This window comes from Lampris incognitus, chromosome 2 (assembly GCF_029633865.1).
Source record: "Lampris incognitus isolate fLamInc1 chromosome 2, fLamInc1.hap2, whole genome shotgun sequence".
In the NCBI taxonomy this organism is placed as follows: Eukaryota; Metazoa; Chordata; class Actinopteri; order Lampriformes; family Lampridae; genus Lampris; species Lampris incognitus.
In genome coordinates, this window is record NC_079212.1 from 98,610,836 (window position 1) to 98,634,294 (window position 23,459).

Here is a 23,459-nt window from a genome sequence, read left to right on the forward strand (position 1 = left end):
TTAAAGCACAAAAGGCACGGAGAGACTGTGCAGCAGACACCGTCACGCCGCATCATAAAGAGTTGAATTCTGCTTCCTCAGTGACTCAATACCAAGCTCGTCTCCCACAGAAATGAAACAAACGTTTTAATTTCTCTCCAAAAAAAAAACTTTTCTCCTGAGAAAAACCCTCAGCTCTATAGTGTGGCACACATATCATGTGTTTTTTCAGTCCTGCTCGACATATTTTGATTGTTTTTTTTTTGTGTTTTTTTTTTTTAAAGAAATGATCCAAAGTCCTGTAGATTGGATTCCAGGGAAAAGGTTCATCTATTGACCCATTAAGGTAAATCTTTTTTATCAGATCAGAGGAGACTCTTGTTTCTCTCTTGTAAGGTGATTTGGATAAAGGCTTCTGCTAAAAGAGAAAATGTAAAATATGAGGTTATAAAGGAAAACATTTTCAGTTAAAATGGACAGCATCAAAGTAAAAGTGGTAATATTTTGCTATCCAAAGGATAACGGATATATACCAAGTCCAGTTGCACTTGATTCAACTCCTTTGGATAACCATGACCTGGATGAATGAGAACATTCACAGACAATATTTTGTTACTTTCAGAGGATTTCTGTTTCCACTCGCTGAGTGAACAGGCCCCACAGCTCTGCTGGGAGAAGAAATACTATCACGTACAAGGACCATTTTGTGTTTGGGGACAACGCAAGAATAAAACACCTGAACAATTAAGATAAACTTCCTCTTGTGGTGTCTGTGCTCTCATGTCAAGTCCATTTTATTTGTATAGCCCAATATCACAAATTACAAATTTGCCCCAGGGGGCTTTACAGCAATACAACATCCTATACGTAGACCCTCACATTGGATAAGGAACAACTCCCTAAAAAAGCCTTTTAACAGGGAGAAAAAAAAATAGGAAGAAACCTCAGGGAGAGCAACAGAGGAGGGATCTCTCTCCCAAGATGGACAGACTTGCAATGGATGTCGTGTGCACAGAATAAAACACAATTTAAAGAATATGACATTGAAAGAGGATAACAGAATTATAATGGTTTTACACAATATATGAAGAATATGATGAAGAGGATGCCAAGCAGTGTCCAGATGCCACTGGAACAGCCCAGGACCTGAGCCACATGACCACCATCACTATGTAGACCTGACAGGAGGACAGACTACACATGCACACGGGGGAGACTCACATCACATCATTCACATACATGGGACAAGAGACAAGAAAAAGCATTAGTCACACACTGGAGATTGATAAGGATATAACAGGATAACAAAGTTATATGGATTTATAAGGTACATAAAGAATGTGATGAGGAGGATATCAAGCAGCGTCCAGGTGGTGACCACCATCACCATGGAGACCTGGGAGGAGGACAGACTTCATGTGCACACTGGGGAGACTCGCATCACACCATTCACGTACATGGGAGAGGAGACAGGAGAAGACATCATTGAGAGTGAGAAAAGACAGGTGAGAGAAAAGAGAACCGTTAAAATAGTTAATAATTATTAACTATTGCAATGATGTAGATGGTATAGATTATGATCTATACTCGATAATCTCATCAGCAGAACAGTGCTTGGTAAATTCACTGAGACAGAAACTGACCTTCCATGCAGTACAGGTCGCATTGCATGGCAGACAGAGGCTCATCACAGATGGAGGCTCATGTGAGTCCTCTGCTACTGCTGTTTGTCTAAGAAATCAGAAATGCACTAAAATGTCTGCATCAAATGAATGAAATCAGTTCGGCATTGCACTTTGTGCTAATATGGATCATCTATGCTTACACTTTGTACTACGTGTAGGTCTATGATGTGAGGTAAATACTTATAGTTTGTTAAAATGTGGAGCACACAAAGACACGCTGGCATTTATAATAACATCCTTTAGTTTATGCCTCTGGCCGACATGCACCAAGGTTAATGTGTAATCCCACTTGAATATTGAGCGCTGTCATTCAGTGATGTGAATCACAATAACATATTGAAATGAGCAAGACCAGCAAATTCAAGTGTAAATGCAGCAGATACACAGCATGTTTTTCAAGGATGAGGATGTGCACATCCTTGATAGGGAGGAACGCTGGTTTGAATGGGGAGTCAAAGAGGGAACGACCATCTCTGAAACAAGGGGGGGGGGGGGCTAAGAGTTAATCTGTCACCATCTCACAACGCTGTGATTGAAACTATTCCTCAATCCTCTGTGAATAGTACACATGGCCATTGAAACTCTAGTTAATGCTCACGGTAATTTGCATATGAAACCGGTCGTTTTTGGTCGTTATGCCACTGTATTGTTTATAAGGGTGGGGATACCTGCGGTCAGTTGAGACTGAAGAGGTCACTTAGATGAGTGATGAATCGTTTTGCTCAATAAACGTTGTGTCCAGATGAACTGATTCAACTCTGTGTTTTTCCTACCTGGACTATTGATCATGCATGAAGACAGTGCCAGTAGTAAGTCATAAATTAACAATGTCTAGCATTGTGTGTTCCAAGAGAAGCCAGAGGTCTTTAAAAGATTTTGCTGGTAAAGAGTCAAGTAGTTGGTTTAGAAGACAAGAGTTTAGTCGAGGTATCAAGAAATATCAAAAGTTGTAATAACAGGGACAGTGACATGTTGTATAGATATGAATTTGATAAAACAGGATCTGCAGGAGTAGCAACATGGACCAGAAAGGTCCAGTGTGGGTGCAGGTCTTTGTTCCAACCAAGGAGTTACACACCTGAGTCTACAAATCAAGGTCCTTAACAAAGACTATTGGTTGACTTATAGAATCAGGTGTGTAACTGCTTGGTTGGAACAAAGACCTGCACCCACACTGGACCTTTCTGGACCACGTTGCCTATCCCTGGAGTAGGTGATGTGCCTAAATGTGTTCTTACTGTAATTTTTCCTGTAGGCTTGGGCTATAGGGAAACTGCAGGGTCAAGACTAGGCCAAATAGGGGAGGCAGAGGCAAAATTCTGACTGACCAACAAGAGCGGGCTGTGGTCAGTTTGGTTTGGGCCAAACTCTGAAAGTCACATACCATCTGTTACCATCGCCAAACTAAATGATAAGCTCTGTTTTTCGTTATTCCATTCACCTATTTAATTCTGATTTTCAATTTTCATCTATTCTTTCATTTACTCATTCATTCTATTGTTGGTAGACATTTAGCTTTTAATAAATGTCTATTGAAAGTCTTTGCCTGTGCGTTTCTCTGAAGCAAAGATAAAATCCCTGTAATCGAGAATTCAAAACTTCAGATCTGAACTGATTGATCTGAATTTCCCATGCACGTCATAGGTTGTGCCCCCAAATTTATAATGAGAGCATAATCATATTGTGGCTATTCAGTGCTACACCAGCCTCAAGTGGATGATGGTGATGCAACCCACACCTCGGCTGTGGTCGAAGCCGAGGCTCCCATCATCACAGGCGGAGGCTCATGTCAGTCCTCTGCTACTGCCGTTTGACTAATGAAACAGAAATGCACTAAAATGTCTGCATCAAATGAGTAAAATCATTGCGGCATTGCAATTTGTGCTAATATGGATCATTTATGCTTACACTTTGTATTACATTTAGGTCTGTGATGTGAGGTAAATACTTGGACATATAGTTTGTTAGAATGTGGAGCACACAAAGACACGCTGGCATTTATAATAACATCCTATAGTTTACGCCTCTGGCCGACAAGCACCAAGGTTAATGTGTAATCCCACCTGAATATTGAGCGCTGTCATTCAGTGATGTGAATCACAATAACATATTGAAATGAGCAAGACCAACAAATTCCAGTGTAAATGCAGCAGATACACAACATGTTTGCCAGCATCTGTCGGTAACCCTGGAAATTGTTGGCTGGAAATTTGCCCAGAGGTCAACCAAAACGTCTACGAAACTACCGAAAAAATCAGGAAAATTGCCTTGAATTGCTACCAAGTGCTGAGATCATTGGCTAATATTAAAAAAAAAAAAAAAAACATTTCCTCAAAGTCAGAAGTTCTTAGAGAAATTTAGATTTCACATTTTTTAGAATGACTCAGAATTGCCTTGATATTCTTTGAACAATTTCAAAATCATTACGCAATAAGTGTTTATAAAAATCAAACCAGAAGCAGTTTCAGACAAACACAAGTGCTTGGCATCCTCCTCATCATATTCTTCATGAGTTTTATAAGTCCATTATAATTCTGTTTATCCTCTTTCAATGTTGTAAATTGTGTAAACACAACATCCATTGCATGTTGTCCGTCTTCGGAGAGAGATCCCTCCTCTGTTGCTCTCCCTGAGGTTTCTTCCTATTTTTTTCTCCCTGTTAAAGGTTTTTTTTTTTTTTTAGGGAGTTGTTCCAAATTTGTAATTTGTGATATTGAGCTATACAAATGAAATTGACTTGACTTGACTTGACTTGACAATGTAAAATACATGACATTATCTGAGAAACGTCACTATAATGACCTGCCAGTGGCCTACAAAACATTGTAACAGCTGCTTGGTTGAAATACTTAAAAGTGTCCATCAAATATGGCAATATCACACAATTGGCCTTGTCTGCGGGAGGGAAGCTGGATGTGGGTATGTGTCCTGGTCGCTGTACTAGTGTCTCCTCTGGTCTATCGGGGCGCCTGTTCAGGGGGGAGGGGGAACTGGGGGAATAGCGTGATCCTCCCATGTGCTAAGTCCCCCTGGTGAAACTCCTCACTGTCAGGTGAAAAGAAGCGGCTTGCGACCTTACATGTATCGGAAGAGACATGTGGTAGTCTGCAGCCCTCTCCAGAGTGGCAGAGTGGATGGAGCAGCGACCGGGATGGCTTGAAAGAGGGGTAATTGGCCGGGTACAATTGGGGAGGTAAAAAGGGGAAAAAATATGGCAAATATCTTGGAAATTATGCATTGATTTAGAGTTAGTTGTTACAACTATTACAAAACTACACATATACATCTTTTTTCTTTCTGTTTTTTTTTTTTATTCCCCTTTTTCTCCCCAATTGTACTTGGCCAATTACCCCACTTTCTGAGCCGTCCTGGTTGCTGCTGCACCCCCTCTGCTGATCTGGGGAGGGCTGCAGACTACCATGTTTCCTCCGATACATGTAGAGTCACCAGCCACTTCTTTTCACCTGACAGTGAGGGGTTTCACCAGGGGGACATAGCGAGTGGGAGGATCACGCTATTCCCCCCAATTCCCCCTCCTTCCCGAACAGGCGCCCCGAACGACCAGAGGAGGCGCTAGTGCAGCAACTAGGACACATACCCGCATCCAGCTTCCCACCCGCAGACACGGCCAATTGTGTCTGTAGGGATGTCCGACCAAGCCGGAGGTAACACGGGGAGTTGAACCGGTGATCCCTGTGTTGGGAGGCGACGGGATAGACCACTACGCCACCCAGACACCCCACTATATATATCTTAGCAATTAGTAATCCAAGGTATATGCTTTCCTTTCTCGCTGCTAGTACTGTCTGATTTAAGGTCATTCCCAGCCTGTAATTTACAGGGTTACCCGAGCACATAAACCAACAAAAGTATTTACAAGCAGTCATCTGGTCCTGTGTCTTAATCTTGTACCTCTGTCATATATGATTTGTATTAGAACAGGTCAGCATCACAGCTTTGAGTGTGATGGTGGTGTGGCTCTGAACCCTGCACTCTTTAATGAGGCAATGGTGTATTTCTAGCTGTTTGTTTGTTCTGTTGCCCTGGTTGTAAGTTTCTCTACATAAGAAAGACTGCTAAATGAAGTCTGCCATCTGGTCAGTAATGTTGCCGTGAAATTTGGGAAGGAAATCAGTCAGGCAAATACTTTACAACCTCATTATTTCAACTCTTTAGAGTCATGGCCAGCAGTCCACAAAGGCCTAAAAACACTCTCTTGTAATAAAGTATGCGTTACATGGCTGCAGTTTCAAAATATACATTTATTAAGATTTATACATTCATATTGGGGAACAATATCCCAATTTGTCATGGACACAGCAAAGAAAACAAATGACAGGAAATAGCCAGTGAAGCTCCACGCGGCCTTCTCTTAGGTGGTAAAATAGACTAGAGAGGAATATCCTCAGGATGAATGATAATTCAGGTAAATTTTGTGAAATTTTAATCCCCAGTCCACCCCACTTTCTGTCATTTTTGCTATTTGGAGACCATAGTACTTTTGAGAATACCAAAGATCCTGCATGCTTCGATACTGGCTGGCTGCAGTATCTGGTATAGCAGACAAATTACCCAGTTACAATCGACGTTTACCAAAATGTAATTCCCCAAGCATTTCATCAAGCATGCGGCTGGCATTGATTTCCCTTTCCTTAATGATAAAAGTCAAGGGTTATATTTCTATAGGTTGCATGGTGTCTAGGTGGCTGTGATTTTTGAGGGATTGTCACTGAAACCTTACATGTTCAGGCCCAACAGAAGCTTGTGTCCCTTTGCTCTCCCTTGCTTTCTAAGTGTGACTCCCTTTAAGAGAAGACCATCAGCTGAAAACCTCAAATATAACTGACATGTTGTATAGTGGAAATATGCTGGCTGTAATATTTAGGGTGTAGAAACTCTATACCTTCTTGGTTTACAGGGCAATATGGATGGGGCAGTCCGACCTTTCTGTTACACGTTTGCCGAATCACTGCAACACTGTGGCTTTATCCTCAAAAGGAAACATTTTGGAAAAGATCTGGTTCACTCTTCTTTTTCACTGATGCAATTACAAACTAAATTGACCGAGAGACATGGGATTTATGTTTCACCATAAAATAACGTAGCATTTTTGTGCAGTATTTGAGCAAATTGGTCCGTGATGCTCATGCATGATAGATGCACTACAAATACAAAGGGAGAATATCTTTAATGGGCACTATTGATACTCATGCAATGCCTCCTTGCATCTATCAGTGAGGAAATATGATAAATGCTCAAAAGCAGAGGACCATATATCAGGATTTACATTTCTGCCAAAGTTTGCCCCATTCATTAGTTTTGTAATTTGGCAGACAAAAATGCCAAAGTAAACAAGGTGTTTACAAGGTCTAGTAAACAAGGTGTGTGACATTTTCAAAAATACCAACGTTTTATCATGAACATGGGGATTTGACAGAATAAAAAAACACTGTCAGCTAGCATTAAAACATTTAGGTTGTCGTCATCATTCCTCAGGTTTTGTTTTTTTTTAGTATTGGCTGGAAGTCTGTGGTTGCATTGCCTGGTCAGTTTTGATGGACCAGCATGCATCTCTTCTCTTCACTGCTCTGGTTCAGCAACAACAGCTCTGAAAGTCTGGAGTCGCAGTCGCTTTCTGTCCCTCTTCTTCCCAAGTCCTCTTTTTTTATTCTTTCTTGTTTCTGTCAAATTGAAAAAGAAAAAAGAGAGGGGTATGACTTTCCTACATTTTGTCTCATTCTGCAGTTTATTATGTTGCTTTCTGTTTCGTCCAATTGTCCGTCTGTGCTGGTTCAAAGCTGCAGACCTCCCTGGCATCCACACCTATTGTACGTGTCCCACATAAATCATCCACGAACTTCACCTCAAGAGTACACGAATACATTTATGTTTATATGGCATGTGCTCTAAATTAGTCTCGCGGCCATACAAACATTTCTAAGTTCATGAAACGACAATCCTGTACTAGAATAATGGACAGAAAGATAGACAAAAGAACAGCAGGTAAAGAAATATATGAACAAAACCAATCAACAAGCAAACACTATTGTTTGGTTTTAATGCCCGACAAAACAGCGGACTGTTGATTCATATGCATGAATCCATTATCACGCCGCCACAAACTTGCACAAATCTTGATTTATAAAGCACACTTTATACCTGAGGAATGTAATGAAATGTGCTTAACAGTAAGAGCAAAAAATTTCCCTAGTAAAAGTAAACTAATAATGTTGAATATATGATGAAATAAAAACCAAAAACCTAAACAGAATAATGATGTAAAATGATAAAACAGGATCCTAATAGGCACTAGTCGACGCACTGGCTAAGATCCCATTAGAAGTTGGTTATCGACCGTGAAAGCCACTGGCAGGCTGTTCTAAAGTTGAGAACTATAGATGCCAGTATGAATCTGTACTATGGGCTTCTACAACTCTAGTTTCTTACTAAATGTTCTAGAAACTCAAAACTTGTCAGCATTTGCAGGGCATATGTCCACTTTTTTTGCTGACCTCCACAGAGGAATAAGCCAGCAAATGAGTATTGAAAGAATACCATGTGTCAAAATGAAATAAAACGCCCTCAACTGAACTTGCCACCATGAAGTCTAATATGTTTCACCGTTCATCCGCATAGCTTCATCTGTTCTGGTTTTCGGGCGGGGGGGGGGGAATCCTGACATTTATACTTCTGATGAAGCCAATCCTCCTGAAGAATGATGATGTAGACGTTTTCAACGCCACAAGTCGAGTAGAATGTTTTGTAATTCATCTCGATCGATTACTACCTGAATGACCTACACAGACATGAAATGAACCTACACAGACAGCACCCTTTGTGTTTGCACTTTTAGTGATGGAACAAGAATGAAAAATAATGATTTTTTTTCTTGAGTCAAATACCGTGTTAAAGTGGTAACAGGTGTTGTTCAGTGTGCACTCTGAAATTCCATACGATGAATTAAAGGGAAAGAGCCAAAGAAAAGCCCGTGAGGGCCAAAGTGGTCAGATTCATGTGAGGCAGAGCCAGATTGTGCATACCAAAATATTCAAACATCTCGCCATAACTATCCCTTTGAAACAGTTGGGGGGGGGGGAGTAGTCCCCAGATATTGGTGGGCAGAGTGTTATGCTCGCGCACCAGAACTTGACCCGTGTGGCGAAACCCAAGACAGACAGACACGAGATGACTTCAAAATCTACAAAGGGAGGTTTTATTGTGGGAGGGAAATGTATGGTGAAAAAAAGGCGTTCTGTTAGTGGGATGTGTGAATAAACTATGTGTGGTGTCCCGTGGTTTGCGTGTATAACTATGTGTGAGTGTTTTTAGCCAATGTGTGGTGCGGTATGTAAATGACCAGGAGGTGTTGAAAAAATGTGCGTGCACCTGGCGAGAAAGTCCAGTCCGTGATCCAAGAGGGGTTGTCCGAGAAAGTCCAGGTCCGAGATCCGGGAAGTCGAGTCCGAAAGGAGGGGTCCAGATAGAGGGACAAGGGGGGAGATCGCAGGAGAGGTCCGGGGAGAAACGTGAAGGTCGCTGGGGACGAGGGAGACGCGGGGAGCCGTGGAAATCGCGGAGGGAGAGTCTTGGGAGGAAACAGAGACACGAAGATAAGACACTGGGGAATAAACGGAATGCAAGGAACGCTGGAGGGCTTGTCAGAACTTTACCGCAGGGTTCAGTACGTCGAAGCATTGAGAGACGTTCTGGGAGGCTTCTTGTAGAAGTCTGCCTGATTGCCACAGGTGTGCCTGATGGATGATGGCAAACACCTGGTGCAGTGCGCGCTCGGATGTTTCCGGCACGTCCGAGCTGGGGGAGTGGCTTGAACGTGCCGGGGAGGCAGCTTGGGGTGGTGTAACCACAACAGGACCCCCCCCTCCTACGGGAGACACCGGGCGACCGTCCGATGGCGTTGGGGTGGGCCCGATAGAACTCCTCCAGGAGTGCGGGGTCGGCCAGGTAGGACCGGGGAACCCAGCTGCGGTCCTCGGGCCCATAGCCAACCCAGTCCACCAGGTATTGGTACCCACGCCCCCGGCGGCGTACGGCGAGCAGCTGGTCGACATCCCAGACCATGTCACCACCGTCGAGGACCCTGGGGGGTGGAGGAGCTTGGACAGGGGGAGACAGGGGGCTGGTGGCTACCGGTTTGAGGCGCGAGACATGGAAGACGGGATGGATCTTGAGTGAGGTAGGGAGATGGAGACGCACCGCCGAAGGGTTGACGATGCAGTCGATGGTGTAGGGACCGACGTAGCGGGGAGCCAGCTTCCGGTTGAGGGTAGGGAGGGGCAGGTCCCGGGCCAGGAGCCATACCCTCTGGCCAGGTTGATAAGCTGGGGCCGGCACTCTCCGCCGGTTGGCGCTGCGCCGGGCCCGCTCTGTCGCTCGCAACATAGCGGCCCGGGCGGTCTTCCAAACGCGCCGACATCGGCGGAGATGGGCCCTCGTGGACGGGACCGCCACCTCCAACTCCTGATGGGGGAACAGAGGGGGTTGATAGCCCAGAGAACACTCGAAGGGGGACAAACCGGTAGCCGAACTCTCCATGGAGTTGAGCGAGTACTCCACCCAGGGCAGGTACTTGCTCCAGGAGGCGGGGTTGCTGGTGGTAACGCAATGCAAAGCCGCCTCCAGGGCTTGATTGGCCCGCCCATTGGTCTGGGGGTGATACCCGGAGGAAGGCTGACCGTGGCCCCAATCCCCTTACAGAAGGCCTGCCATACCTTCGAAGTGAACTGGGGACCACGGTCAGAGACAATGTCCAGGGAAATCCCATGGGGTCGGACGACGTGGGAGACGAGAAGGTCCGCCGTCTCGGCTGCAGAGGGGAGTTTGGTGAGGGCAACAAAGTGGACGGCCTTGGAAAACCGGTCGACAATGGTGTCATTGCACACGGGGAGGCCAGTTACAAAGTCCAAGGCAATGTGGGACCAAGGTCGGCCGGGGACAGGAAGGGAGCGCAGGAGACCTGCTGGAGGGCGATGGAGAGCCTTGCTGCGGGCGCAGGCTGCCACGAACTCTCTGGTGTCTGCCTCCATGGTGGGCCACCAGAAACCCCTGCGGATGAAGGCCGCCGTTCGGTAGACACCGGGGTGGCAGGCAAGATGGCTGGAGTGGCCCCACTCCAGCACCTGGGGCCGGACAGAGGGAGGCACAAATAGCCGGTTCTGGGGTCCATTGCCTGGGCGCGCTGGGCCCTTCTCACCACTGATTCGATGGCCCTGGTGACGACACCCACCACCCGGGCCGGGGGAAGGATGGTGTCTGGGGCGTCAGGGGACCCCTCGGGAAACAGACGGGAGAGGGAGTCTGCCCTGACGTTCTTGGTGCCCGGGCGGTAGGTGAGGGTGAAGTCGAACCGGCTGAAGAAGAGAGCCCAGCGCGCCTGCCTGGGGTTGAGCCTCTTAGCCGTCCGTACGTAGGTCAGGTTCTTGTGATCGGACCATACGATGAATGGCTGCCCTGCTCCCTCCAGCCAGTGTCTCCACTCCTCTAGGGCGGCGTGGACGGCCAGCAACTCCCTGTTGCCGATGTCATAATTCTCCTCCGCAGGACTGAAATGCCGGGAGAAGAAGGCGCACGGGTGGATCTTCTGGTCCTCCTCCGACCGCTGGGAGAGGACGGCTCCGATGCCCGTGTCCGATGCGTCCACCTCCACGATGAACTGCCTGCACGGGTCCGGGTGGGCGAGCACCGGAGCCGTTGTGAACAGCCTCTTCAGGGCCAAGAAGGCGGCTTCCGCCTCCGAGGTCCAGGAGAAGGGGCGGAGGTTGGAGGTGAGTGCAGTGAGGGGGGCAGCCACACGGCTGAACCCCCTGATGAAGCGCCGGTAGAAGTTTGTAAAACCCCAGGAAGCGCTGGAGTTGCGTCCTGTTGGTGGGCCGTGCCCACTCCTCCACCGCTCGAGTCTTCCTGGGGTCAGTGCGGACGAGCCCCTTCTCCACGATGTGGCCAAGGAACTCCACGGAGGCGGAGTGGAACACGCACTTCTCGGCTTTCACGAAGAGCCTGTTCTCCAGCAGCCGTTGGAGGACCAGGCGGACATGCTGGTGGTGTTCCTCCTCAGTCCTGGAGAACACGAGGATGTCATCCAGGTACACCATCGCGAACGTGTTCAGCATGTCGCGGAGCACGTCGTTGACCAATGCCTGGAAGACGGCCGGGGCGTTGGTGAGGCCAAAGGGCATAACGAGGTACTCGAAATGCCCTAGGTGGGTGTTGAAGGCCGTCTTCCATTCATCCCCTTCCCGGATGCGCACCAGGTGGTACGCGCTGCGCAGGTCCAGCTTCGTGAACACCGTGGCGTGAGTGAGTGGCTCGAACGTGGAACTCATAAGGGGGAGTGGATATTTATTTTTCACCGTGATATTATTTAGCATTCGATAATCTATGCAAGGCCTCAGGCTGCCCTCCTTCTTTGCCACAAAAAAGAAGCCCGCCGCCACCGAGGAAGACGAGGGCCTTATGATTCCTGAGGCCAGGGACTCTGTGATATAAGGTCTCTGAATGTCTGGTATAGAGGGACTAGTATGTAGTAACAGTACAATGTTTTCTCCTGGAAGACACTGTGTAATTTGAACCCTGAGCATATGTAATATATGTACGGGCATATTTGTCTTCCACAACAAACGAGATGGCATCAAACTTGTCATTTTCACCTCCAGAAACTAAGAAAATCAAAGAAGGTTGAATAAGTTCATCTGGATACAACATTTATTGACAGCCACATGTCATCACTCAACCAAGTGACATCCTCAGTCTAAACTGACTGCAGGTATCCCACCCTTATACACAATACAGTACAATACAGTTGCCTAACGACCACAACCAACGACCAGTTTCATATGCAAATATGGGTGTTACCTTTCACTAGAGTTTGAAAGGCCATGTGTACTATTCACAGAGGATTGGCGATTGTCTCAGTTGCTTACAAACCCCAAAACACGCTGTGCCAGGAGTTGGTCCACCCCAAGGATCAGGTCCCCTGGCACAAACAGAGCAATATAGTGTATGCTGTTAAGTGCCAGGAGGATGGCAGTGACTTGTGAATTGGGGAAACAAAAGAGAAGCTGGTCAAAAGAATGGCACAACTAGTCCGCGGTGGTGTAGTGGTCTAAGCATCGGCTTTGTGTCGATGCAGTTGCCCACTGGGGACCGGGGTTCGCGCCCCGGTCTCGTCAGATCCGACTATGGCCGGACTCGATGAAGCAGCAATCATTGGCAACGCTGTCTTCGGGAGGGGGGCGGAGTCGGCTTGTGTTCGTCACGTCAATGCGTCTCTGTGTTTGTCGGAAAAAGCAGTGGTTCGGCCTGGAGTCGCCTTGTCACGAAAGTGGGGAGGCAGTCTCCTTCGAGACTGCCGGCCGGAGAGATGCAGTTGGCGAACGCATGTAGTACGAGGGTGGGTGTTTGAATTAAAATAGGGATCGATTGGCTACTAAATTGGGAGGAAAAAAAGGGAAAAATCAGAAATACATTTATAAAAAAAAAAGAATGGCACAACAGAGGAGCGCTAACATGTCAGGCCAGGACTCCGCATCTACATGCCAGTTGCCACTCTTTCAAGGATGAGGATGTTCACAGCCCTGATGGGGAGGAACGCTGGTTTGAATAGGGAGTCAAAGAGGCCATCTGTGTTAAGAGGGAACGACCATCCTTGAAATGAGGCAGGCGGGCGGGCGGGGGGGGGGTGTAAGAGTACATCTGTCACTATCTTACAATGCTGTGATAGCAACTATTCCCCAATCCTCTGTGAATAGCACACATAGCCATCGGAACTCTAGTAAATGGGCACACCCAAATTTGCACATGAAACTGGTTGTTGGTTTCGGTCATTATACATCTATCGCTATCTTACGATGCTGTGATTGCAACAATCCCCAATCCTCTGTGAATAACACACATGGCCTTTGAAGCTCTAGTTAAAGGTCACACCCATATTTGCATATGAGACTGGACATTGGTTTCAGTCGTTAGGGACAGTATTGTACTGTATTGTTTATAAGGGGTTGGGATACCTGAAGATGTCACTTAGTTGAGTGATGAAACGTATCTGTCAATAAAAGTTGTATCCAGATGAACCGAGTCAACCTTCTTTGATCTAGTTGATGGTCACCACCATATTTGCATATGAAACCGGTCTCTGGTTACGGTCCTTTTCTTTTTTCTTTTTAATCCCCCCCCCCCGTTTTTTTTCTCTCCAAATCCTATCCGGCCAATTACCCCACTCTTCCGAGCCATCTCGGTCACTGCTCCAACCCCTCTACTGATCCGGGGCAGGCTGCAGACTACCATATGCCTCCTCCGATACACGTGGAGTCGCCAGCCGCTTCTTTTCACCTGACAGTTAGGAGTTTCACCAGGGAGATGTAGCGTGTGGGAGGATCACGCTATTCCCCCCAGTTCCCCCTTCCCCCCCGAACAGGCGCTCCAACCAACCCGAGGAGGCGCTAGTGCAGCGACCAGGACACATACCCACATTCGGCTTCCCACCCGCAGACACGGCCAATTGTGTCTGTAGGGACGCCCGACCAAACCGGAGGTAACACGGGGATTTGAATCGGCGATCCCCATGCTGGTAGACTTGCTACGTTACCTGGACACTAAGTTGGTTATGGTCCTTATGCAACTGTATTGTTTATAAGGGGTGGGGGTACCTGCAGACAGTTTAGACTGGAGATGTCACTTAGTTGAGTGATGAAACGTTTCTGTCAATAAACATTATATCCAGATGAACTCATTCAGCCTTCTTTGATTATCTGTAAGCTATAGCAATCACTGAGACAGGATCTGAGCTTCTTCAGTGTGAGAACGGTGTGAAGAAAGAGGCTTTTCATGGCTCTCCAAATGCTTTTCACGTATTTGGGGATCTTTAGATTCAGTTCCAGGGCAGTTATAGTGAAATATTGAGGAATTTTAATGTTGCGTTATATATTTGGAAGGGAGAAAACACTGATCTTGCTGTGTGTGTGGGGTGCGCTACATCCAGATGCAGTGTCAATAAAACATTTCTTAGTGATGTAGAACGAGTTGTAGGTGGATAATTTTGGCAACAGTTGCAAACAGAAAGAAAAAGCTACATTTTTAAGTCTTTCCCCTAATTCAGGTCGCCAGGACTTAAAGGACAATCTTTAGTGTTCATGTCCAGACATTTTATTGGCTGAACTGCAATGACTGCAAATAGAATTGTAAGAGCGGCTCTTTGGCCCTAGTACCCCCCCCTTTTTTTCTTCCCAATTGTATCTGGCCAATTACCCCACTCTTCCGAGCTGTCCCGGTTGCTGCTCCACCCGCTGTGCCCATCCGGGGAGGGCTGCAGACTACCACATGTCTCCTCAGATACATGTGGAGGCGCCTGCCGCTTCTTTTCACCTGACAGTGAGGAGTTTCACTAGGGGGGCATAGCGTGTGGGAGGCTCATGCTATTTCCCCCAGTTCCCCCTCCCCCCCAAACAGGCGCCCCCACCGACCAGATGAGGCGCTAGTGCAGCGACCAGGACACACACCCACATCCGGCTTCCTGCCCACAGACACGCCCAACTGTGTCTGTAGGGATGCCCAACCAAGCTGGAAGTAACACGGGGATTCGAACTGGCGATCCCCGTGTTGGTATTTTCCTTTTTTTTTAGTATTCTTCTTTTTTTCGTATTCTTCATAAAATGTGTTCATGTGTTGTGATGTTGGCTGTGTTGAAGACCTTGGTAAAGCCTGCTTGTACATTGAAAATGTCAACACGTTGTCTATATTGTTAGGATCCTTCTTTAGTAATATCATTATTTTACACATGGGTAGGTGCTTACGTTGAAACTAGGTTCAGATTTCTGTTGAAAGGGACAATGACAGTTATTCAAGCCTGCAGTTCTAAGCAATGGAAATAAATGAAGGAATATACAATTTCGCTTTAGGGAGTGATAAAGTTAATCTTATAGTTGTTCCACTTTCTATAAAATTACGTGTTGAGGTCCGTTAAGTGTTGACTGGTTGTATATATATATATATATATATATATATATATATATATATATACAACAACTCAGTGGAAACAAAAGCATTGCCCTGCTGGTAGAGAACTGATTCCTCCTCAACCCTGCAGCCTTCAGTCTTTTTCCTCTTCTTCTCCATTCATTGTATCATCTTCCTTCCCTCTTAAAGCCCTCTCTTCTCCTTTTCCCTTTATCCCTCTCTTCTGCCCTTCCCTGCTGGGATAAAAGCAGATGCATGCTGGGAAGCATATCATAACATTTAACAATGAATTATGAATAGTTTGCTCTCTTATCCAACCACCCATTTTTCTTCCCCCTTGTTCTAGCTAAAATACATGATATAAAACATCTCGGGAGAAGTGGTGATGTGAAAGAAAAAAGAGCATGTGTGAAATCTTCACAAGAATAAAATAAGCACAGACATGCAGACACATTAAAATATGGCACACGTTCAGACGTGGACACTTTTCCCCACATGTTTGCTAAACTAATACTGTACTTAAAGGAAAAGCAAACTCAGTAAAAATATAGTTAGGAAGATGATTATGATATAAACAAATAATTCATGCTAATGATTAGGAATAAAGAGCTCATACAACTAAGATATCCGTCTCCAAAAGTCACTTTTAAGGCAGACTTGACAATTTCATGGGAACTTTAGGCTCCAGCATCCCCGCAAACCTGAGAGCAGGATAAGCGGTTTGGATAATGGATGGATGGATGGATGGATGGATATTTTCACCACTTAGAGACATTCCTGTTACGGCTTGCCCACCCCGCGCCGTGGCCCGCCCACCCCGCGCCGGCAGCCAATCAGCTCGTCAGGGCCGGGCTTAGCCGTCAGGGCTGGGCTTAAGTTTGGTGGCCTCCCACGCGCTGTAACCTCCTCGCAGTAGCGGCTACTCTTCCCTCACGGTCCTTTTCTCTTTGAACTCACCCGAGCCCTTGGTTCATGTTTTTCCCTTGCAAAGTTTCCCCGTGGAAGTATCCTTCCGTGTTCCCGTTTTGGATTACCCGCGAGATTTTCCCCTTGGACTTTCCGTTTTTCTTGTCGCTCATTGCCTTCCTGTGTTTGACTATTTGTACGCGTAAGGAATAAAGTATGCCAGTTTTCGGCTAACCCCATCTCTGTCTGGCGTCGTGCGCTTGGGGTCTTCCACAAACCCTAACAATTCCCTGGGTTGCTTGTGTAAATGCTCTGACGTCATGTAGGTGTCATCATGGATGGATTACCGAATGGGCCTACTGGGCCCAGGCGCAGGGGCCCAAGGGCTCAGGGGGGCCCCTAAGCCAGAGCCTCAGTGTGAAGTCGCTGTTATTATCTTTGCATTTCTTGTTGCATAGTCAAAGGGCTTAGTCATTCATGTCAATAAAAGAGCCCCAAAAGTCCTATTGAAAAACTGAAGGAAACTGTGGATGAATGTATGTTACAATCCTGTTGACTTGAGGTACAGATGAATGTATTTACTGTGCTGGTGGCTGCAAGTCAGTATACCTGTCAACTACAGAGGTGCCTCTTGTGGAGGCCCGCCATGTTGTCTGCATCCAGGTCCCTCCCATGGATGTATTATAGTAGAACTGGATGCCGGATCTAAAAATGGCACCTGTTCATTCCTATGAGATTAACTCGCCTTGTGAATATGCTGAAAACGTTTCTGGCTTCCGGGTTACTTCCAGGTACATGGGGCCCACTGAATATGCACAGTAGTGTTACTCCCATCATGCCTCTAGGCCAGTGGTGGCTAACCATGTGCCATGGAGAGCCATGTGTATGCAGGTTTTCATTCCAACCCGACTCCACACCAGGTGATTTCACTGATACATTCTTCCTCTTTGGTTGAACGGTTGCTACTCAGTGAGATCTCTAGTGTGGAGTCCAGCTGGAATGAAAACCTGCATACACATGGCTCTCCATGGCACATGGTTAGCATTCTTGCATTCTTGGACTCTCTAGTACTTTCTTTGTTTTTGTTTATTTCCTGTGTTTCCGGTTATTCAGACCCGATTCACTAGAGAAGAACTGCTTAACATTAAGCAGTTAACTCCAGATATCTTGATGCATGCTCAATAATCCAGGTAAGAAGAAAAAGGGTTGAATCAGTTCATCTGAATACAACGTTTATTGACAGATGCGTTTCATCACTCAACTAAATGTCATCTTCGATCTAAACTGACTGCGAGGTAGCCCCACTTATACAGCTGCATAACGACCTAAACCAATGACCGTTTTTGTATGCAGATATGGGTGTGACCATTAACTAGAGTTTCAATGGCCATGTGTACTATTCACAGAGGATTTGAGAATGTTTGCAATGACAGCATTGTAAGATGGCGACAGATGTACTCTTAGCCCCCCCCCCCGTTCAGATGGTCGTTCTCTCTTAACATAGATGGCCTCTTTGACTCCCTGTTCAAACCAGCGTCCCCCTCTATCAAGGATGTGCACATCCTCATCCTTGAAAGAGTGGCCACTGGACTGTAGATGGGTGTAGACTGTGGAGTCCTGGCCTGACGTGTTAGCTCTCCTGTGTTTTGCCATTCTCTTTGCCAGTGTATGTTTAGTTTCCCCAATGTATAAGTCACGGCTGTCCTCCTGGCACTTAACTCCAGATAGTTCTTCTCCAGTTTTCACAAACCCAGAAAGTTTTTTGGAGAGCTTAGTTGGAGGAAAAGCGACTCTCTGTGAGACATGGAGGCGACGCAGATGGGGGAAGCGAGCCGGTGCCCTGGTGAGGCTCCATCAGTGAGAATTTCAGTCTGCACTCCCAAAGATTCACCTGTTGAATATCTGCTCCATGCCCAACAAAATGGACAAGCTGCTTCTCCTCAATGGCACGAATAAGGACTTTGCAAGTTCTGCTGCCCTTTGTTCCACTGAAATCTGGCTCAGCAAATCCAACCCCGACAGCAGACTACATCTGCTGGGCTTCCACCTACACCGACCGGATCATGTTACAGTGCTGTTGGGAAAAGCGAAGGGTGGAGGAATTTGCTTATACATAAATGAAGGTTGGTGTACAGATATCTCAGTGTTAAGTAAATACTGAGGCCTGAACTTGGAACCATTGTTCATAAACTGCGAGCATTTTTATGCACCATGGGAGTTTTCATCCTTCATCCTGGTCGATGTTTACGTCCCGCCCCAGGCCATCGTGAATGGTGCACTGCAAACCCTGGCCAATCAGATTACCAATTGGAACAAAAACATACAACTTCACTTTTTATAATCCTTGGGGACTTAAACGGAGCAAAATTAAACCTCAAACTACCAAAATAAAGACAGCATATTAATTGTCCCACCAGGGAAAATAACACACTGGACCACTGCTATACAATTCTTAAAAATGCATATCGCTGTGTCCCGCGGGCAGCTTTGGGACATTCTGACGACTGCTTGGTTCATCTTATTCCAAACTACAGGCAGAAGATAAAACCTGTAAAGCCTGTGGTTAAACCATGTAGAAATGGACCAGCGAAGCAAAGCAGGAACTGCAAGACGGTTTTGACTACACCCATTGGAGTGTATTTGAAGCTGTAACTGGCAACCTGGAAAAACAAACTGACACTGTGACATCTTACATCAGTTTTGTGAAGATGTGTGTGCCTACCAAGACCTTCTGCACATACAACAATAACAAGCCATGGTTCACAGCCAGACTAAGGCAACTTCAGCAGGCCAAGCAGGATGCCTACAGCAGTGGAGATAGAGCCCTGTACAAGCAGGCCAGAAATTCACTGACAAAGGAGATCAGTGTGGAAGAAGCCACACTATAAAACTGAAAAACAGGTTTTCAGCCACAATCCTGTGTCAGTGTGGAGGGGCCTTCAATACATCACAAATGAGAGACGACCATCCCCAATGCTGAGGCGAACAGACCTGGCTGACGATCTGAATGTCTTCTATTGCAGGTTTGAGAGAAACAAATTCATACCCCTCACCGACTCCAGCCCAACAACAACGGCCCCCATCACACATCTGGCAATCCCCCCCCCCCCGCCTCCCTGATACTCAGGCTGCACTCAAGATACGTGTAGAGGATGTGAGCTGGCTTTTCCAGAGATAGAAGACCAGGAAAGCACCGGGTCCAGACGGTGTCTCCCCATCCTGTCTTAAAGCCTGTGCTGACCAAATGGCTCCAATCTTCACACAGCTCCAGAGATCTGTTGGAGAGCTGTGTGAAGTCCCCTCCTGCTTAAAATGCTCCACCATCGTCCTGGTCTTAAAGAAACCCTACATCTCAGGACTGAATGACAACAGGCCTGTCGCTCTGACATCTGTGGTCATGAAGACTTTCGAATGACTGGTGTTGGCCCACCTAAGAATGTCACGGGACACTTGCTGGACCCCCTGCAGTTTGCCTATTGGACGAACAGATCAGTGGATGATGCAGCCAACATGGGTCTGCACTACATCCTGCAACACCTTGACTACCCAGCGACATATGCAAGGATCCTGTTTGTGTACTTCAGCTTGGCGTTCAACACCATCATTCCAGCAATCTTCTCCAAACTCTCCCAGTTCACTGTATCCCCTGCTATCTGTCAGTGGATCACCAGCTTTCTGACAGGCAGGAAACAGCAGGTGAGGCTGGGGGAGTTCACTTCCGGTATATGGACAGTCAGCACTAGTTCTCCCTAGAGATGTGTCCTTTTTCCACTACACTTCTCCCTCTACACCAATGACTGCACCTCCATGGACCCAGCTGTTAAACGCCAACCCAAAGTAGTAATATTGCATGGCCTCTATGGACTTCCATAGTAAAGTGACAATGGTGGAGTTTCTCAGCATTGAGTCTGTGACAGCATGCTGTTCCAGCAGACAGCACTGCACCTCCCAGACGCATTAAAATAATGATACAAAAACGTTCACAATGTTCTCATAAATGATCAAAATAGCCTGGAAGAGGGCGCCCAGGTAACGCAGTGGTCTATTCCATTGCCTACCAACACAGGCATCGCCGGTTCGAATCCCCATGTTACCTCCAGCTTAGTAGGGTGTCCCTACAGACGTAATTGGCCATGTCTGCTGGTGGGAAACTGGATGTGGGTATGTGGCCTGGTCACTGCACAAGCGCCTCCTCTGGTCGGTGGGGGTGCCTGTTCAGGGGAGGGGGAACTGGGGGGAATAGCATGATGGCGAAACTCCTCACTGTCAGGTGAAAAGAAGCGGCTGGTGATGCCACATGTATGGGAGCAGGCATGTGATAGTCTGCAGCCCTCCCTGGCTTGGCAAAGGGGGTGGAGCAGCGACCGGGGATGGTTCAGAAGAGTGGGGTAATTGGACGGGTACAATTGGGGAGAAAAACGGGGGGAAAAAGCCAAAAAAAAAACCGGCCTGGACGTTTTCTTATGGGATCTTAATCTTACAGGTTACCAACCCATGCATGTATTTATGTTGGATTTATTATCTCTTGATCAAATTCAAAGTTTATTTCTTGTCAGACAGTGTCGATTAATAGGATCAGTGTGCTAGCTAGTGGGTTGAAAGACCCCTCAGGCTTCTATTATAGTATATTAATAAACTCGCTTGATTACCTGCTACATAGTTATGATATTGTACAAACAATAGTCTGCTGCATTAATGAAAAAAACATGTGTCGAATAAATTAAAGATGTTTGTGAAAAGGGAGGGGTCTCTAATTATTTTTGTAGTGCAACTACTGTGCAGTACAAAGTACTGATGCTGAATATATTTTTTTGTATATAAATCCAGATATATATGGATGCCATCAAATCTACTCAAGCTAAATACCAATAAGACTGAGCTCATGGTTGAGGCTCCCAAGGCGCTGCTCCGGAAAGTTGGAGATCTTTTTCGCGACATGGATGGCTGGTCCATCTGTCCATCCCCAGAAGTCCGCAACTTTGGTGTCATTCTGGACTCCGCCTTGTCATTCCAGTCACACATCAAATCTGTCACCAAATCTGCTTTCTTTCGCCTCAATAATATCTCCAGACTCTGGCCATTGCTCTCAGACTCCATGGCAGAGATCCTCATCCATACCCTCATCACCTCCCATCTGGATTGTTGCAATGGAGTCCTGTCTAGGGTACCTAGCAAAGTGCTAGACAGGCTTCAGTATGTGCAGAATTCAGCTGCCAGGGTGCTCACCTGCACCAAGCCCTGGCAACACATCACTCCCACCCTCGTCCACCTTCACTGGCTCCTGATCAAATCCCACATTTCTTATAAAATCTTCCTCCTCACCTATAAATCCCCCCATGCCCATTCTCCCCAGTATCTGTCAGACTTCCTCAACCCCTATATTCCATCCCGGAATCTGTGGTCCGCAGACAAGGGCCTGCTTTCCATCCCCCACACCAGCCTGCGGACTTTTAGGGATGGAGCCTTTAGTGTGGCAGCCCCACCCTTTGGAACTCTATTCCAGCAGAGATCTGCAATGCTGCTTCTTTGGACAATTTTTAAAGAGAACTGAAAACCTACCTTTTTACTAAGGCCTATGGTCTGTAGTCTTTTGATCTTTGTTTTAATCTTTTTTTTTAATCTAGTGTAAAGCATCCATGGGTTCCTTGAAAGGCGCTATACTAAAACTAAGTTGTTTGTTGTTGTTATATTTATACCCATGACAGAGGACTTGTTGTATGGCTTCTTCTAAGCAGGATGGATGCAGGATGAATTCATAAAGGTGGACTTCTTCAAAAACTATTCCTGCACAGATGCATGCATTCACCCACATAGACAGAAAGGGTGCAAACACACAACAGAGGACAATAGAAAAGGTTTTTCTATGATTGGATTTGTCGTTTAGGTGACTGTGAGGGCAATTCATCTGCCATCTCATCATATATGATGTTGACTTACTTTTAATCCTTGACCATGTATGACCTATACCATATTTAACCTTAGTTTAAATTGCTTGGACAGATGCTTAAAGCTCATGTGTAGCAAATCGAAGGGATCTTATGGCTAGTGATTGGATGTATTAGGATGATGATATGTGTGCATTGATGGTTTTGCCGACCCCCGCCGTAACCAAACTCCACTGGGAGTATAACTCAACACCACATGTGTGTCTAGCCAAAACATGTGACATCCAGTGGAAGGATTTAGGGCTGTGGGTCGCTCAGTGTTCACAACACTACATGTGGGAGACTAGGGGAGAAGGAGTGCAATACTCACCCCGAATGCAAGCATATAGATGTCCATTTCAGAGCACTTTTATGGGGGTAATGGATTGTGTATTTAGCACAGAGCAGTAAATTCAATTTAAGGGGGAGGGGAAATTTCCCTCAGTTAAACATCGACTCACCGGAGTTGCAAGGAGTGCCTAAAATTTTATGGGCTACGGATAATTACGATGTGGGGTTAGTTAAAGGGGCTGAAACCCTGCATGTGGCACCCAAGAGCACATACCGTACATGTCAGGCACAATATCTGCTCAAATCAGAGGCAGTAATAAGTATAACAGCAGTGTTTAACAGTTTTCTGGCAGGAGGAGTCATTATCCCATGTGCTTATTCACCAGTGAAGATACCTACTTTTCCAGTCAAAAAGATGAGGCCGGAAAATCAGCCAGCAGAATGGTGATTTGTGCAAGATTTACAAGCAGTAAATGGAGCATGTCTGTGTGCCCCCAGACTCTCAGTATTGGTTTGCTTTCATGTTTCAGGGTAAAACATATATGTGGACTAGGATGCCACAAGGTTAAGTTGAGTCCGCAGAAGAATTTAGGTCTTCCAGTGGGGAGCACGCTGATGATGCTTTAATGATCTGTTCATCAGCAAAACAAGCTTGTGAGATTGGTACTATTGCATTGCTAAAACATCTGGCAAAGTAGGACCACAA

The 23,459-nt window shown here is 46.2% G+C and overlaps 1 protein-coding gene across 3 annotated transcripts in view; it reads right to left on the bottom strand.

Annotated features, from left to right (window-relative positions):
• Nucleotides 1-5,912: 5,912 nt before the first annotated feature.
• Nucleotides 5,913-23,459, bottom strand: part of rspo4 (R-spondin 4) — a 69,889-nt gene continuing 52,342 nt past the window's right edge. For all 3 annotated transcript variants that reach the window (XM_056274224.1, XM_056274225.1, XM_056274226.1), the window contains one exon: nucleotides 5,913-7,345. In XM_056274224.1, the coding sequence (XP_056130199.1) occupies nucleotides 7,245-7,345 (101 nt within the window). In that variant the 3' untranslated portion in view covers nucleotides 5,913-7,244. The remainder of the gene's footprint in view (nucleotides 7,346-23,459) is intronic.